General features: G+C 39.2%; 1 protein-coding gene across 1 annotated transcript in view; it reads right to left on the minus strand.

Moving 5' to 3' along the window:
* EHHADH (enoyl-CoA hydratase and 3-hydroxyacyl CoA dehydrogenase) overlaps positions 1–18,753 on the minus strand; it is a 53,451-nt gene that overhangs the window by 32,945 nt on the left and 1,753 nt on the right. Inside the window, exons 2-5 of the mRNA XM_001498736.5 lie at positions 12,175–12,290; positions 9,838–10,368; positions 5,204–5,307; positions 220–392 (exon numbers count right to left, since the gene is read on the minus strand). Of these exons, the coding sequence (XP_001498786.2) occupies positions 220–392; positions 5,204–5,307; positions 9,838–9,911 (351 nt within the window). The 5' untranslated portion in view covers positions 9,912–10,368; positions 12,175–12,290. The remainder of the gene's footprint in view (positions 1–219; positions 393–5,203; positions 5,308–9,837; positions 10,369–12,174; positions 12,291–18,753) is intronic.

Consider the following 18,753-nt stretch of genomic DNA (forward strand, 5'->3'; position numbering starts at 1 on the left):
CAGTTATTTACAACCAGAATGGACGTATTTCAACATTTCAACCACCAGTACTACTGTACTGGTACATAACAGCTGAACACCAGTGCTAGAAATACCTGAGTAGTCAACTAGTAAGCTACGCATTTAAAATTACCACCTCTGATGCTTATGACTGTATTTAGAGTTTTCCCTAAAGAAAAGCTCCCCATACCGAGCCCCATAGGGAGCCTCAGCTATTACCTTTGCATGGGCAATCCTATAGTGACAGCCCAGGGCCAGCTCTAGTCCCCCTCCTAAAGCAAAGCCTTGGATAGCGGCCACCACGGGCTTGTTGTTTCTCTGTAATTCATCTACTAAACTTCCCAGTGTGAAGTCAGAGATCCTAGGAGCACTGAAGCCACGGATATCAAAACCTAAGGACACAAAGACAAGGGAAAAAGAGAATTGAGAAAAGACCTGGCCTTGGTTACATAATAATAAAGTACCAGAAAACCCTTAGGGAGTCTGTTTGGGCCCATGAAACACTTCATCCTTTGGCTGGAGACACAGTAAAGGAAAAACAGCCTGGAAAATGTAGAACGATATGAGAGAAAATCCTCAAAAAAAATCTTTACCAGGAATCCTGTAATCTTCTAAAATCTGTCTTTCCCTATGATAGACAGCAACTCTACCTTTAGAAAAATTAAAAAGCTCAGAGAAGGGGAATAGAAATTCTGAGATTGAGTCAGCCCCTCTCATTCTTTGCATGATGCTGCTCACCAACCCTATTCTCAGAAATCTAGATCCACAGTTTTGTTAAGTGCATGAGTCATTACAATATAAAATCTCAGGATAAAGTTCATCCATATTTTTGAGTTAGGTGTTACTCAACCAGCTTAGAATTATGTTTTGGTGAGAGACTTTCTGTGAGCAATAAAAGTAACAACATTTATTGCTTTTCCTAATTATAAAAATAACATATGCATTATGAAAATTTGAAAAACACACAAAATTATAAAAAACATAAAGATCACCCCAAATATCACCACACAGAGATAACAATGTAACATTTTCATGAATTCTTAGTTTTTTTCCCAATAGATAAATGTAAATTGCTTTGTGATCTTGAGTAAGTTATTTAACCTTTTTGTCTCAATACCTATCTTAAATGACTGACGGGAGAATTAAATGAAAGTTCACTATAAGATATACTTTTAACAATATTGAGAGCATTCTGTAAAATCAGTTTTTATATTTCCCTTTTTTCACATAACATTATATGTAGTGAGTTTTCCCCCACAGCATTATCTATTCTTTGAAAACATTAAGCTTGGTACAAGTTAAAAAGTTAAAGTAATTTTTTCATGTTCAATCTACTCATCTTTTGTTGTTTTTCTTTTTTTTCTTTTTGCTACCTGCTCCTCTTCTAGCATCAATCCAGGGATTATGCTTTTTTTCTCACCAATCTATCATGTTTCACCCTCCAGTATAGAGTTATTTATTTTTTAGATTCCTTTTGGTTCTAGAAAAAACAAGATGAATTTCAGTCTGAATCTCAGGTCTATCTTTCCCATAACTTTAGATTACAATAATTTTTCATGTAATAATAGCAATTAACATTTATTGGATAAATACATCAGGTACTGTGCTAAGTAGTTTCATTCACTGTCTCATTTAATTTTCTTAACACCTAGGTTAAGTAATATAACAATCCCCATTTTACAGGTAAGAAAGTTAAGGCTTTGACATGTTAAGTGACTAGATCAGACATATGACTAGCAACTGGTAGAATAAGGATTTGAACTCAGGCAGTTTGACTGTGCAGCCCACAGTCTTAAACGTTATACTACATTCTTCTACTCTCAACATATTACTATTATCTCAATTTTACAGAAACCAAGGCACAGACAAAGGTATTCAGATTTCATTTTTAACTTTATTTCTGGGATATAGAAATGCAAATAATTTTTGGATATAGATTTTATATCCAGAAAAATTGCAAAATCCTCTTGTTAATTCTAACAATTTTCTATCTTGATTTTTCTACGAACACGCATATCTTCTGAATAATGAAGTTTTGTTTCCTCCTTTCCAATCCTTATACCTTTTATTTCTTTTTCTAGTTTTACTGGGCTGGCCAGGGCCTAGAATACGATGTCAAATACAAATGGTGACAGCAGGCAGCCTTGTCTTGCTCCTTTCCCATAAGGAAAGCTTTTAATTTACCATTTTGTTTGATGTTTGCTGTAGGTTTGTTTTGATTTGAGGAAGATTAGTCCTGAGCTAACATCTGTTGCCAATCTTCCTCTTGTTTTGCTTTCCTTCATTTTGTATGTGGGTCACGGCCATAGCATGGCTGTCAAGTGGTGTACGTCCATGCCCAGGATCTGAATGGGTGAACCTGGGCCACTGAAGCAGAGCACACCAAACTTAACCACTATGCCATGGTGCTGGCCCCTGCTGGAGGTTTTTAAAAATAGATGTCTTCTGCTTGATTAAGACATTTCCTTCCTGTACCTAATGTACTAAAAATTTTTATCTTTAATGTGTGTCAAATGTTATCAAGTGTTTTTCTGCAACTCTTGGAATAATCATATGATTTTTCTCCTTTAATTGTTTAATAGGATGAGTTACCTTTGATGTTCTAATGTTTAACCAATCTGGTATTTCTGGGATAAAAGTGATGTATTATACTTTTTAATTATTGTTAGATTCAATTTTATAATATACTGTTTGAGATTTTTATATCTATGTTTATGAATGAAACTGGCCTGTAATTTTGCTTTTTCACACCATCCTTGACAGGTAGGAGTTGGTATGAAGGTTATGTTAGCTTCACAAAATGAGTTGGGAAGTGGACTGGGTTGAATGGTGTCCACTCGGAACCTATACATACAACCTTATTTGGAAATAGGGTCTTTGCACATGTAATCAGGTAAAGATGAGGTCATACTGGATGAGGGTGGATCTATATAAGATCTATGTAAGATCTATATAAGATCAGGGGAGAAGGCCACTGGAAGACTCAGGCAGAGACGGGAGTGATGCAGCAAAAAGCCAAGGGATGCCAAGGATTGCCAGCAACCACAGAAGCTAGAAGGGGCAAGGAAGGATTCTTCTCCAGAGCCTTTGGAGGAAGAATGACCTTCAGATATCTGGATTTCGAACTTCCAGCCTCCAGAACTGGGAGAGAATAAATATCTGTGGTTTTAAGTCAGCCCGTTTGTGGTCATGTGTTACAGCAGCCCCAGGAAATGAATACAGGAAGTGTTCCCTCTTTTTTATTCTCTAAAACGTTTGTGTAAAATTAGAATAATATTTTGCTTGACTTTTCAGTTAGAGCTTGCCAGTGAAGTCATCTGGGGCTGGAATTTACTTTCTGAGATTTTCTTTTAATTACTGATTCAATTTCTTTAATGGTTTTCTGTTTCTTTTTGAGTCAACTTTGATAGGCTAAATTTTTCTACTTGTTCATAATATCTTCATTATCTTTTTAAATGGCTATAGCATCTGCAGTCATATCCCTTTCGTTAGTCCTCACATACATTTGTTTGTGCCTTCTCTTTCTTTCTTGATCAATCTTTCCAAAGGTGTCAATTTTATTAGTCTTTCAAAGAACTAACTTTTGACATTGTTTTTGCTTCATATTTGTTTTCCATCTTATTAATTTCTCCCAGTATCTCCTTCCTTTTACTTCGTTTGGGTCTATTTTACTGTATGTTTTGTTAATTCCTTGATACAGATGCTTAGCTCATTATGTTTCAGTGTTTTTTCTTCTCTGACATATACCTTTAAGGTTATAAATTTCCTGCCAAGTTTTGCTTTAGATGTATCCCTCAAGTTATATATGTTTTATATATATATATATATATATACATATGCAGTTTAACTGGATTGTCGTCAGAGAACATACTCTAAATGAAATTTATTGAGACAAGCTTTCATGTTCCAGGATCTGGTCAACTTTTGTAAATGTTGCAGATTTGAGAAGAATATATATTTTCCAATTGTTGGGTCCACTGTTCTATATAAGTCCATTAAGTCAAGTCTGATAATCCCTAATGCTTTTCTAGGAAAATAATTTTTTCTGCCCCTGAACTCTAACTTCCTTCTCTCCTACCTCCTTTCTTACAAAGAAATATGAAGTTCTCCATAATTCTGATCTCTCTCTTCATGCCTCAAAGATACCACCTTGGGCTCCCAACCTTAGGTTTTCAAACAGTGAATAAGCCATTTAATAGCTGGTTAATGTTTGGCACATTATTTTAATCACTCTCAGGCTCAGCCTTCTCATCTGTAAATGGAGATTGTAGGGTTTACCAAGGATTAAAACAGAATTTGTACAAAACTACTATCATTTTCATTATTAATAAATAAACCACCTACACAGTACTTGTACATAGCAGGCAAGATAAATATAATGATTAACATTTTTATACTTATTTATTATACTTATTTATTGTCATTATTCCAATATCTATTTCTTCTCAGGCTACCATTAACATACATTAAATTCCTCTGGCTACAGTAAGAATATATAGGCCCTCATATCGATGTGACTTTCTTCAAAAAGTATAACATATTCATTTGGGAAAAAAGGAAAAGGCGGCACAAATACGACTGAATAAATCACCATTTTCAGATACTTTTGCCATATTTTGTCAATATTTTTACGTTTTCACACAATAACCCAATAAAGAGTGCCATGGTCACTGAGATGGGTAACTACCAGAAGAAAAATGAATTCCATTTCAAGACCCCGTGTGAAATTAAAAAATAACACTTATTGAACATCTTCTGCACACAGGCACTGTACTAGGGGCTTCCAGATATGTTGTCTCATTTAATCTCACAAAAACCCATTAAGATAGAAATTACTCTATCTTCTTTATATAGACGGAAATTAAGATCCAGGAGGTTAAAGGGACTTGCCCAAGCTCACATAGGTGGAGACATATGCAGAGCAGGTATGTACCAGTAGGTGTATCCTAGCAGGTGTCATAGCCGTCAAGCCTGAAACTAAATGTCCTCCAAAGGCCCAATCCCATAGGAAAGAGAGGGAGGTCAGAACCTTCTCTGGGTTTCTCCTGTGACTCCTGTCTCTTTCTCCACAATGTTTCTCATTCCCATCCAAGTCTCCCATATCCATCACCCACAGTCTGGTATTATCCTCAGGGACAGCTAATGCACTATCGATCTGTCTGTGGATTCCAGAGAGAGTGGGAGAGGGTCAGACACTGGTTACCTGCAGAGAAATAGCCATCTGCTCCACAAAGCACAATGGCTTTTACTGTATGGTCTGTTAGAGCTTTCCGCAGTCCCTCTTGTATTCCACGGAGTACAGCCACACTATAAGGAAAAAACTAGATGGAGCATTAGTCAGAATTAAATTTCCCTTCTAGCAATGAAAACTTAAACACATACATGATGGGTAAAAACCCTAGATACTTATCATTAAGCTTTCACTAATTTCTTCAACAAAATAATATATGTGTCTACTGTGAATTAAGCACTGGGCTGATTAAATGAAAATTGTTTTTAAATATTATTTTCCTGCACTCTGCTGTAACTTTGACCACTTAGATTCAGCACTAATCAATTTTAAAATTATTATACAGCTTCTGTGTGCAGTGCAAGGAGTTTAAAACATTCTAAGAAGAACAAAGTGTCCTTCTAAGATAAGCGCTACTTGTAATAAAGGTACAAAGAAAGTGATGTGGAAGTTCAGAGAGGGAAAATCAATTTGTTATATTAGCAAATAAGAAAACGAAACAATCTAAAAGAAACAGTCTAAGAGATGTGGCAGAGGCTGTAAGTTATGTCCAATAGCCACCCCTCCTCCACCTTCTTCAAAGTATTAAACAGCTGGGATTTAGCTGGACACCTGGCTGCCCAAAATAAAGACTACACTTCTCAGCCTGGTTTGCAGTAAGCTCAGCCGCGGCATTAAGTTCTGGACGATGGGATGGAAGTAGATTTAGTATGTGCAACTTTTGGGAACAGTCCTTATAGGATTGGGTATAATTTCTCTTTTTCTTTCCTCTCTACTCTGGCAGGAAGGCAGATGTGATGACTACATCAGGAGCAGCCATTATGGACCAAGAGGTGCAAGTCGTGTATTGAGAATGGCAGAGCAAAAGATATGGAATTGGGGTCCCTGATGATTGTGGAGTAGCCATACCATTCCAGGACACTGCTGTGACAGAAATCAATGTTTTCTTGTTTAATCTACTATTATTTTGAGTGTTCTGTCACTGGCATATAAAGCTAGTCCTAACTAATTTGGGAGGTGAAGGCAAGGTCTGGGTGAGAAAGGGCATGTAGTAGATTTTGCCAAGTTTCAGTAGATAAGGGAGTCATCCACAGAGGAGATAGTTAAAGCCAAGATTGAATGAGTCTGCCAAAGAAAAGAGCACTGAGGGTAGATGCTCTGGATACACCCTCATTTAGGAAATGGGAGAGGCTCAGTAGAGTGATTCAGCTCCAATGGAACCCAAATCACAAAGACCAAGAGAAGAGAATTTGTCAAGAAGCAGGGGTTCAATAAGTGCTGAAGGATGGTGAAAGAGGAGAACCTAGGAAAAGCGGTGAGAAATTGCTTAAAGAAAAATGATAGAACCAGAGTTCAATCAGTTTTGCCTTAGAATTCTCAGTATTTTGGGTAAAACGTCTGTTCTTTAGTATACAGTGAAAAAAAAAAATCTGAAAACAACAGCAAACTTCTATAAAAGCCATATTGTTCAGACCAGCAACTGTGAGTTAAACCCTCAGGGAATAAAGGAGATAGTGGCCCTTGTATATGATAATTCCCCTTCACCTAATTACTTTTCACCATTTAACCTAGAGGAAATCAAACAAAACCTCTTGCCTTTGATTGGTTAGAAACCAAATTCGTTAATGAAAAACAGATTGTGAACCACCCACAATACTGAGAAGTCCAAAAGGCACATATTTGAGCCAGCCCTGATGGCCTGGTGGTTAAAGGTCAGTGCTCACTGCTCCAGCGGCCTGGTTCGCTTCTCAGTCGCAGAACCACACCACTGTCCATCAGTTGCCATGCTGTGGCAGCAGCTCACATCCAAGAACCAGAACAACTTACACAGGGTATACAACCATGTACTGGGGCTTTGGGGAGGAAAAAAACAAAAACAAAAACAAAAAAAAAGAAAAACAAAACAAAACAAAAAAAACAACAAAAGGCACATATTTCCTTCTGGGTAAATGATGGCTGCAAAATTAGCCAAAATGAACTCAAACAGTGCCACTGAAAAAAACAGGCTGGCTTTTCCCATTTCAACCAACCCCTACTCTTTCATTTCTTATGTTCTTTTAATTTTGCAAAATCAAACACGAGAAATAAAGAAAAATGAAGATGGCTGTAACAGATACAGCTTTACTAGATTCACACCGGCTGAAAGGGACCACAGCCTAGGAGAAACGTCAAGGTCACAGGGGTCAAGAAACTATTTTCTCCCCTTAATATTGCAGGTACGGAGAAGTCGAGTCTGGAGTAGATAACATTCCATGAGTGCTGACCAAAACTCTTTTGCTTTTGTGATTGTAGGAAGTCTGTTATTTTTAGGGCTTTTTTAAACCAAAGGTCGTCAAATCAACTTTGTGGCTGTGACCAGCATTTTTTTAAAATAGAAGAAAAACAGAAGAGAAAACAGAATATATTAAACTACATAACATATATGATAAGTTTTGTCTGACAAAACTTTGTTTCAGTTATATATTTGTATGTGTGTGTCTTAGGTTGCTATGTAAAACATGGGACTTTTGTGTGGATTATGGAAAAAAAAAGTGTGAAAGCCATTGTTCTGAGAGACAGGCTTAGTAATCAGGCATGGTCTATACTCACAGAGGGTTGGCATTCATTGGAATGTAAGGAAACATGGCTGGCTAAACTAGCAAAGAAGGATTTAAACTATTTGGGCCAAAACGTATTCAAATAAGAATCTCTCAGTGAGCTAGGAAGAGATAATTTCCCACATAAAATTAGAAATAGGAAGGAGAAAAGGAAGAAAAAGTAAAGAAAAATATAAAGCATAAAAAAAGGGAACCTGTTAAACTTGATAACATGCTGGCATGTATACCTCTACCTAAAATGTAAGTTCAGAAGAAGACAGATGGAAAAGGGCAGTAAAGTATTTATTTCTAAGTGGAGAAAACCTTAATGAAGCTGAAATGAATCCTGAGCAGCAGGGCCTACGGGTAGGGGCTTGTAACAGGCCTCTGACTAATAAAAATCACGATAGCTAACACCTGTTAAATGCCTGTTTATAACCTCCAACACATTTATTTATTCATTCATTTATTTATTTTTACCGTATAAGTTTCAGGTGTACAGCTTCATAATTCGACATCTGTATACACTGCAAAGTGCTCACCACCACAAGCCTAGTTCCCATCCATCACCATACAGCTGACCCCCTTCAGCCATTTCACCCATTCCCCTCCAACACATTTAAACCTTGCAACAACTTTATCAGGTAGATACTAACATTTCTCCAGGGAGGAGGGGGGCAGGTTAAATACCAGAAACATTTAAAATATTCATGAGAAAAATATTCCTAGTTATGGGTATTAGACTGTGGACCTTTTTCCCCCCAAGGCTTGATGGGCACGGTTTCCCATTGTGAGCAGAGGCTGAGGCAGAGAGTCCTAATATCTAGCAATTCTAATTAGAATACAGACAAGTCTAAAATTGACATGTAATCATATTACTTATGTTTTTCTTTGGCAAAACCAAAATAATAGATATTTTGCTTTTTTCTGAGAATGGCAAGTAGGCAAGTATATCATCCTTGTGTGATTTTACTCCTGCATATTTTTGTATTATTAAATGTAATAATTCATATCAAAAATAAGAATTATATTAATACTAATGATATGATCAAATCTGATGACAGTACGACAAAAATTAGTTAAAATTAGAAGGTCTCCTCATTCCAATCCCTTTTCACTCCAGCAGCAGGCAATAAGAATTTTGACCAAAGGTCTTTCTCTCTATACTTTACATATTCTTTGTAAATTATAATTTCTGCTAATCCTACTCCCTACGGAGGGGTGGCTCTCTCCTAGGCCGATGTATCACCATACTTTTTTTGGAGATACAGAAGAACCAAACCTATGTAATAACTTCATTAATTTTCAAAAAAGCAGCATTAATCTCACTTTTAAAAGTAATGCTGTAAGTGCATTTCACAAATCTGGGTTGGAGAATTTAACAAGGAAGGTACTCTACAATAAAACAGAAGATAAAATGCACAGCAGTTTTTCAGAAAAAGCTATTCAATAGACTTACTCTGACACGGATCTTCCACTGAAGCACTAAGGCCCTGAGGTTTAGAACAGACCAGGAGACACAACTTTGCATTTCTGGGCCAGGACACAGTTCTCCTTTACTCACTGTGTTGGCATTAATGGGGACTTTAATTTATTTTTAAGAACTTGAAGTCACTTTATTGTCCGATTCCTAAAGCTTTTAGTTACACATTGCAAGGGTGGCCTGGACTCCAAGTTGGCAAGTGAGGGATCAAGGTCCAGACAGCCATTGCACTAAGACCCTTGGAACAGAAAGTACGCGTGGGAAGTCAAAGTTGGAAGGCACGGTCAGACCCGGTCCAAGCCCAGCACCCTCACTTCGTAGCCCTCTGTCTGCCTCTCAGCCTCGGTTTCTTACCAGTGAAGCGGGAATGAGAGTTCTCTGCGAACATTACCAAACCAGCCACCGTAAAAGGCCCTGGTATACGCCGTTGTTCAACCCGCGTTAGTGCCCTCTCCATTTAAAGCAGGGGGCTGGGGAGTCAAAGCCTCCACGGCAGCAGGTGGATAAGACCCTGCCGTCCCCGGGCTGGAGGCCACCGAGCCCGTTACCTGATCGCGTTGACCGGGGGGTTTCGGAGGCGGATCAGCGCCAGGCGGTTCTGCAGCCGCGTATACTCAGCCATGTTTCCTCGCCGAATTCGCGCCCGGCTGCCGCCACGGGGCGATATCCCTTTTCTCGGCGCGCTGGACCGGTGCCGCGAGGGAGTGCGCCCGCTGAGCCAATGCGAGCCCGGCGCCGCCTCCCCCTGCCCCACGGCTCCCGGGCACCTGCGCCCATCCTCCGACGCAGCCCTCCTCCTTCCCCGGACCCTAGCCCCGCGCTCTTCAAACCCTTGTGGTTGGTCTCTTTCTCTTTATTGGCTCCCATCACAAAGTAGATCAGGGAGGACGATGGAAAATGGGTGGAACTACCAGCATGTCGAGGTTTGTAACGGCCTGGCCCAGGGGGCTGGCTCCCCTGCACAAGGTCTAGGTTCGCTAAGTTGGTGGGGCTGTCCTCATTACAGTTTTCATCTTCATGATGCTTCTTAACAGGGACAGACATCTTAGGTCCTGACAATTATGTGATATGACACACACCTGGAACACATAAAATACAGACATCATGCATTTTACCTGAATGGCTGTGGTACTAACATCAACCAGATATTTACAGAATAGACGTACCTAGTGAAACCTATGAGTGTCTCGCCTGCCCAATCCTTCTATCTTTTTCTTCTTCTGCCATTCCTAAGGATTCTGAGTTTCTAAGTTTCATTCATGAATTGAGTACCTATTATATGCTAGGATAGGTAGGAGACTAAAGATAAATAAGGCCCAGCCCCATTCCCTCTAAAAGTTCAGGCTGGGACAGGGTTTTTCCAGGTGTTATTGGCCTCTGGTGGTCTCCACATCCATCAAGGGTCAGAAGGCAGTCTGGAATTTTCAGAGGATAAAAACAATGGAGTGATTTTGTTCACTGATGTTAAATAAATTTTAGCAGTGATTAAAGACTTTTCATAGATAGTCTTTTACATCGTGAAAATAAAAAGAGCTTCCGACTTCTAGGAAAGTACCAAGTACCTTGAAGCCCTGAAAACAAACAGCAGTCAGAACCTACCAAATCCATCAAGGACAACCTATCAAGGACAGCCGTCATTGCGATAGCCCACCAACCAAAGACAGCCCAGGGCACATGTCTCTGAGTGCCCACCATCAACAACCACCAGCTTCTTACAGGTGAGAGCAATCTCTAAGGGCTCTGAAAATTTGCCAATTTGTGAACTCCACCGGCCCCAAAATCTCAATGTAAGATCGGCAGCCTGCTCTGCTTGGAGAGACCGTGCATGACCAGCATAGTTTACCCTTACTATAGGAAGCAATACATTCAGCTTCGTCCTCTTATTTCAGATACTGGTCTCTAGGGGAACAGCTCCATGGCATCCTAGCAACTTTGAACATCTCCACAAAGGCCATATAGGAAAGACTTAACACCTCTGAATGACCTGAAATTCCGCCTGGAGCAAGGGGAGATAAGCATGGTGTGAAGATGTTTTGAGGCAGTTTCTCATCTCTCCTGCGGAGGAGTCAGCCACAGGTCATTTCTCACTTATCTCCCTAGTTTTAGTTGAACACAGAACTTTCTGCCTTGAGCCCCGGCCCCAATCTTAGGTACAGCTGCAAACTTCTGTGTAAATCTATAAAACTGCTTGACGATAGTTTAGAGTTGGCTCCTCCACATGGCAGGGCCAAGCATGGCACCTAGTGCTGCCATGCCACATGGGCCTGCCACATGGCAGGTAAGCAAGCGAGGCACCTAGTGGGCAAAATTTAAGAAGGCAATCACTCTCAGTCTCCTGTGAGCACTGACCCTGCCCTGATCCTCACCAACAGAGAGACCAATAGTTCCTGTGATCTGTCATCTAGCCCCTCCTGGTGGTGTCATCCTGTGAGACTAGGGACACAGGGAACTGGTACCATGCTGATCTTTCTTTTGCTCTGTAAATATAAACTGTCTAACTCTATTTGGTCTTCTTATCGACCAAATCTATGGAGATGTGGCAAGCCTGCTTAGCAGGTGCCACCACATTGTTGCTTACAGACCATTTGACTGCTTGACAGTCTCTTGACCATTGTGACGAACTGTTATATTCTTAAGTTGTCTTCTCATTTAATTTGTCTCAATAAATGCAACTTAACAGGATGCCATTCCTCTTGGCTAAGGCACTTCCACATCATTTGCTTGTTACTGCTTTTGCTTGTTAAATATGTCATTTCATTGTTGTCGTGTTGCCACTCATGAAAATAGATCAGTTGATAAGAAGTGGTTCATTAAAGTTTAAAACAAAAATAAAAGAATGTAATTGTAGAACTTTTTTGTGCTAGGACATCCAAATATGTACTCACAGTAAGACCAGAGAACAGAGATGACTATCGAAACTCGGCAATGTGCTGTGAAATTTCATTCCACGATGGCAGGAAGTCATCAGAGCTGACTTGTCTGATAAACTAATCAGGTTTTTCTGGAACAAATGAAAACTATTGCATAGCAGCTGGAGTGATAAAATCTGTGACACATCCTCTTCCGTGTCCTTCCCCTTTCACTGTGGGATACAAATGGGCACAAGGTCCAGGGGACGATAGAGCCACACCCAGAAGAAGCCTGACTTCCCAAATGATTTTGTAGAGGGGAACTGCCCTGCTGACTAGAACCAACGTGGACTATTTCTCCAACAGGAGAAAGAAAGAAATTTAACCTGTCCTCACTAATGCAGTGAAGAAATGGGCAATGAGAACACTCTGCCAAGTGAAGGTGGCTGACATTTGGGGAGAAACCTGCTCACGTAAGTGTTTGAAATAAGAGACGAGATACGAATAATTTCTTCACTATACCAATAGTATCAGTAAAGACAATCTCTATAGTTTCAAGTGGCTTGCTCAAGTGTGGAGCCTTGGAGAGACAACACACACACACATCCAGTATCTTAATGATGATGATAGGCCATCAAGATCCCTAAAGGGGACCCAACTGTGGCCAAAATGACTCAGTGACATCTTGATAATCTTCACTGGTATGAAATGTCAGAGATGAATGATGTATTATTGAGCATATTTAAAGATCATGCCCATATGCTACAACCAAATCTGGGCTGAATGCAACCCCCAATTTTTTTTTTGAGAAAGATTAGCCCTGAGCTAACATCCATACCCATGTTCCTCTATTTTATATGTGGGACGCCTGCCACAGCATGGCTTGCCAAGTGGTACCACGTCTGCACCCAGGATCCAAACCAGTGAACCCCGGGCCGCCGAAGCAGAACGTGTGAACTTAACCGCTGTGCCACCAGGCCGGCCCTGAAAACAAAAATTGAACTGAGAATCCCTTCATTGCTATCTCCCATGTTTCACCCTTTCAGCTTTTCAGTAAGCTTTGCTCATCACTTTAGGTTTGCAAATAGTTTTTCATTATATGTGTCATCTCTGTCAACTTCTGGATTGAAAGTCATTCATGAAATATCCCTTCACAACAGCATAAGCACTTTTATGACATCTCTGGCATTTTCCACCATCCAATTTCATTTTGTGTGGAGAGCGCACTTAGGCTATAGCTCACCTGTATACTTTCCCAGATCTTTCTCCCAATTTCCCACATATCATTTTAGTGAAGAAATAGTTCATTTGCTAATGATAATCCTTTTCAGCTTTTCTGACAAATTGGCACTATTTAGAAAGAAGCTACATATAAATTTGAGATATGTCCTAGATTATTTAGTCTAATATTCCTTCTACCATAAGAATGCCTCAATAACAAGATTACCCATCTCTCTTTGAATGCTTTCAAGGATAAGGAGCTCAGAACTCTGCGTGGCAGATAGTTCTACTTGCTAAAAAAACTTGCCCTGTTCTCTAGAACTCGACACTCTGTGGTTCTACTTTTGTTCTCAGGAGTAATTACCCCTTGATTCTACTTTTATTATACATTGTCTCCCTTTAATAGAATGGTCTTTCATCAAAGATTTAAAGATGCTAACAAGTCTGTCCTAAGCCTCTCCTTCAGGCTCTTTCTCAGGTACCCCCATGTCTCATATGATAAGGTATTTCTAGTTCCTCATTACGTTGGTTGTGCTAGACACTCTTCATATTTGTCAATGGCCCCTTTAATTAGCTTCTATTCTCTGTATTCTGCACCTGTCATCAATCAGGTCATATTTATATTTCCTTGACTCATATGGGCTCTCTTTCTTATCCATAAAGACATATTTTGCTTTTAAATTTCAAGTGATGTTCTCTTTTTTTAAAGGATAATTAATTTTTTTATTAAGATACAACTTACCATACAATTCACCCTTTTAAAGTGTACAATTCAGAGATTTTTACTGTATTCACAAGGTTGTACACCATCACCACTCTCAAATTCCAGAACATTTTAATCACCCCAAAAGAAACCTTGTACCCCTTAAGCAGTCACTTTTCATTCCCCTTTCTCCTTATCTCCTAGCAACCACTAATCTACTCTAACAGAGACGCTGATCTGTCTCTATGGATTTGCCTATTCTGGACATTTCATATAAATGGATTCACACAATATGTGGCCTTTTGTGTCTAGTTTCTTTCCCTTTGCATAACATTTTTAAGATTCATCTATATTGTAGCATGTACCAACACTTCATTCCTTTTTATGGCTGAATAATAGTTCATTGTATGTATATACCACATTTTGTTTATCCATTCATCAGCTGATGGATATTTGGGTCATTTCCACTTTTTGGCTATTATGAATAATGCTGCTATGAACATTTTGTGTACAAGTTTTTATGCAAACTATGTTTTTAATTCCTTTGGGTATATACCTAGGAGTAGTATTGCTTGGTCATATGGTAACTCTGTGTTTAGCTTTTTGAGGAACTACCAAACTGTTTGGCACTATTTGGTATACAATACATACAGCAATGTATGAGGTTTCTAATTTCTCCAAATCCTTGCCAATATGTGTCCATTTTTTTTTTATTATTAGGCTAGTTATTCTTAAATATGAGTTACACTGTATCTTTCTTTGTCACCAAACGTGGTCTTCTCCCTTTTGAGTGAATACACGTTTAGAATCTGCATGGCTTACGGAAAGCATTCGGTAAACATAGTCATATTATTTGCCATTATTAGTATTATGTTCCTTTGAGATGAATCAAATTGAATTGCATCTTTTCTCTAGGACTATATTTCCATCTACTTTGAATAGCAAACAGGATTCAAATTAATTCAAATTAATATGCATTGTTAAGATCAAAGTAAAACAGGTTGGCATAACTCATATCTCCATTAATAGCATCATCAAGTGTTCTAGCAACTCTTATTTATTTCCAGTTTTTCCCATCAAAGTGCCTTGATTTTAAGCCTGGAGATTGTGCTGACATGATTATAGCATTGAGAAATCCCAAGGTAAAGGGATGGGCCAGAAGATTAAGGATGGGCAACGGTTTCTATTTTTGGAGAGGCAAGAAGAAGATAAAAGATGTGTAGACTGCTGAGTCTTAAATCAATAACTTATGAAATTTTAGAATAATTCATTCAGGAGATGGTTTGTGAAAAGGAAGTGTGACCATCAAAGATATACTGTGTTTACTAAGAACAAGATATGCCAAATTAATTCCTATTTAGTTTTTGAGAGGATTAAGACATTGGAAGGTCAGAGAAATGTATTGAGATTCCCAGAGAGATTTAACAAGGTTAGATAATGGAATCCTTGTGGATGTGATGTGCATTATTTGATAACTACGTTTTATGAATAAATATTTGACCAATCATATTTTTATTGAGCAGTTATATGTGCTAGGTACTGCTAATGCAATGTGAGCAAAACCAGACATGGTTCTTGCCCTCATGTTGCTTGCTCCATGGTATTATGGGACAGGAGATCTTAACTGGGGGTGGGGGTGGGGGTAGGGAGAAGCATACGTTTTGAAAATATACATCTCTGGCACTCACTCTGGGAGATGATTCTGGGTGGACTCAGCAGTTTAAAAAAGCTCCCCAGGGAACTTTAATGCACCTCTTTGGTTAAAAAACTCTCATGAGGGAAGCTTCTGAGCCATTATTAGCCATTATTTAGTATTATGTTCCTTTTAGATGAATCAAATTGAATTGTGTCTGAACATCAAACTGTCACTGAACTGTCCTTAATTTGATTCTGCCTTGAACTATATTATTTTTCAAGCTGAGCAACTAATAATGTCAGAACATTTTCATTTATACATATAATATAATTGCTCACGTTATAATACAAGTAAGTGAGAAGAACCGTTGAGGAATTCTCCTGCTGCTTTGTACTTTATTTATAGGTTGGTACAGCTGAATTCTAGATGAGTCTGTGTCAGCAAGACCTAAAATAGAGAGCTGGCTTTGTCATAGTCATTGGTGCTGTTCACAAATATTCTAATTTTCTCACCTTCTTACCCATGGTAGGACTGCACTTCCCTGCCCACTTGAAGTGAGGTCACATGACATCGCTGCGGCCAAGTGAGCGGAAGTGGTGGAAGCATTAAGTTAACGTGTGCTTCGCCAGCATTCTTCTTTCCTCTGGCTTGGCTACTGGCAATGTTCATGGCAGTGGTTGCTCAATCAGCCTGGGTTTCTGAATGAAACCATGAGCAGAGTCCCTTTGCAGATCCAGAGCAATCGTGTAGCACGAGTAAGAAATTAACCCGAGTTGTTTTAAGACATTCAGGTTTGGGGGTTGTTTATTTCTTGCAGTATTACCCTGCCTGTTCTAACTGATACAGAATTCAAAGGTGAGTTGTTGACAGCACGACATTTAATGGTGACTAATGTAAAGCCACATGCTAAAGTTGAAAAGATAAAAATTGTAGAGAGTAAAGTGTCCAGCCCAGAACTTAATGTATATTTTTTTCTTTTCTAGCCTGAGAATCACCTTGGAATTACTGAAGGTGTGTCCATCCCCCTGAGAGAGTGCACAGCGAGTAGATGTGTAGGTGAACTGCTGTAGCCATTTTGCCTCCTCCAGGGAAGCTGGCCATAAGCTGAAGCAGATGCTACTGAAGTCAGAGAGAGGGAAAGAAATATGGGTCCCAGCTGATACCATTGAGTTGCTGGAGCAAACAACCCTGATGTCTGTCATAACAGTCCAGTTACAGAAGTCAATACATTCTATTGTTTAAGCCAGTTTGTGTTGCATTTTGTGGAAGATGTAAAGATGTGCTGTCCCAGATTCCTCTCTAAGAGAAGACTTGCTGTGCAGCTCAGAGGAGTGTGGTTAGCAGGCAGCCCCAGCTGTCAGCTTCTTCAGGATCTGCCTCAGCTGTAGAGAGCCTTCTTGCTTGAGATGGCGCCCTTCCTGGGGCAGACAGTATCCCGTATAAAGGGCTGACCATTTCAGCCTGACTCAGGATACTTGGAAGGGCAATACCCATTTCAGAGCTTCCTCTCCAGTTTGCTGAGGATTCCTTGGACCTGAATAGCAGTTCAATTTCTTCCTCTGACCAATCCTGCTTCCTATCCATTCCTCATAAGAATCTTTCTCCCCATCTCCATATGAGTGTTTACTTCTGAAAAACCTAGTCTGTGACAATTTTTCTGCAACATCAGGCAAAAGCATCCTAACTGAGATTCAGTGGGATAGTCTGAACTGGGTCTTGTATAGAGGAAGGGCAATGCACTCATCCTCTCTCTTATTTTTAACTTTGTATTGTGGAAATTTTCAAGCATACACAAAAAATAGAAAGAATGTAATGAAACCCAATATATCCACCTTCAACAATATCAATATATGACCAATCTTTATCATCTGAAACCTCTCATACTATTTTAAAATGTCTCAGACATTATATTATTTCATCCATAAATACCACAGTGCACTGATGTTTGCTTTGAGATGCAATGCAATGCCTTTGCATTCTCCTCCCAATCCAACTTGCATTCTCCTTCCAACCCAACTGCTATCTACTGTCTAATCTTTTCTTCCTCTTCTCACCACCACAGCTTTCAAAAGAAGAAGTATTTTAATAGGAGAAAGGGGCAGTAATAGTAGGGGAGAGAAGGGCCCAGAACTAAGCGTGGGATCCATTCATTCTTTCGTTCATTCAACAAATATTTTAGACCTGTCGTCTTCCAGAGTCTTGGGATAGTCAGTTGTTAACCATGTGAGTGGTTGTTCAGATAGGCAGTGCAATGATGTCTTTGGTCAGAAAAACTAACAAGAGAGAAAGAGGAAGTGGGGGAAGGACTGAGGAAGACAAAGGAAAGAAAGAAAGAAGGAAAAAAAGGAAGGAAGGAAGTATCACAGTGGGAAGTATCATCCATTTTTTCCTATTAGACTGGAGAAGACAAGGTTTACACCAGGGAGCACCTTCGAGAGGAAAATGAGGCCGAGAGGTGAAGGGATTTAAGGTCGTATGGCTAGTTAATAGCAGAGCTAGGCATAGAACCCAAACAAGCTGACTCTAAGCCTTGTGTAAATTATGATTGTTTGAAACTCTTAAAAAAGTGGTTCTAATCATTTAAAGTTTGCCTAAAACATCATATTTTGTATTTATTTTTATCAAGCTATGGTATATTGGAAGCAAAGGGGGAAACATGCACTAGTTGAATGAAGAAACTAGATGGATCTATGCTAACATTAACATTGAATTATTTTTCTTTAAAAGGTCTGCCTCCCTCACCAGATAGGAAGCTCCTTGAAGGCAGGAGATTATTTTATTCATCTTTGTATCCCTAATGCCTGAATGAATAAATGGATAAATGGAGTTAGGAGGCTTATATTCTAAAATTACTGCCACTGGCTAACTTCATGACTTCCAGCACATTATTCAATTCCTATGGTCCACAGATTCATTAAAAATATCATTGACCATTTTTCATGACAGTGGTGGGAGAAATCTTAAATTTCACCTATCCCAACTATATTATTCTATGGGTCTATGGGATTAACTGGTTATTTGGAACACAGGCTCATTACCAACATTTCAATAATAA

This window comes from Equus caballus, chromosome 19, assembly GCF_041296265.1.
Source record: "Equus caballus isolate H_3958 breed thoroughbred chromosome 19, TB-T2T, whole genome shotgun sequence".
Taxonomy (NCBI): Eukaryota; Metazoa; Chordata; class Mammalia; order Perissodactyla; family Equidae; genus Equus; species Equus caballus.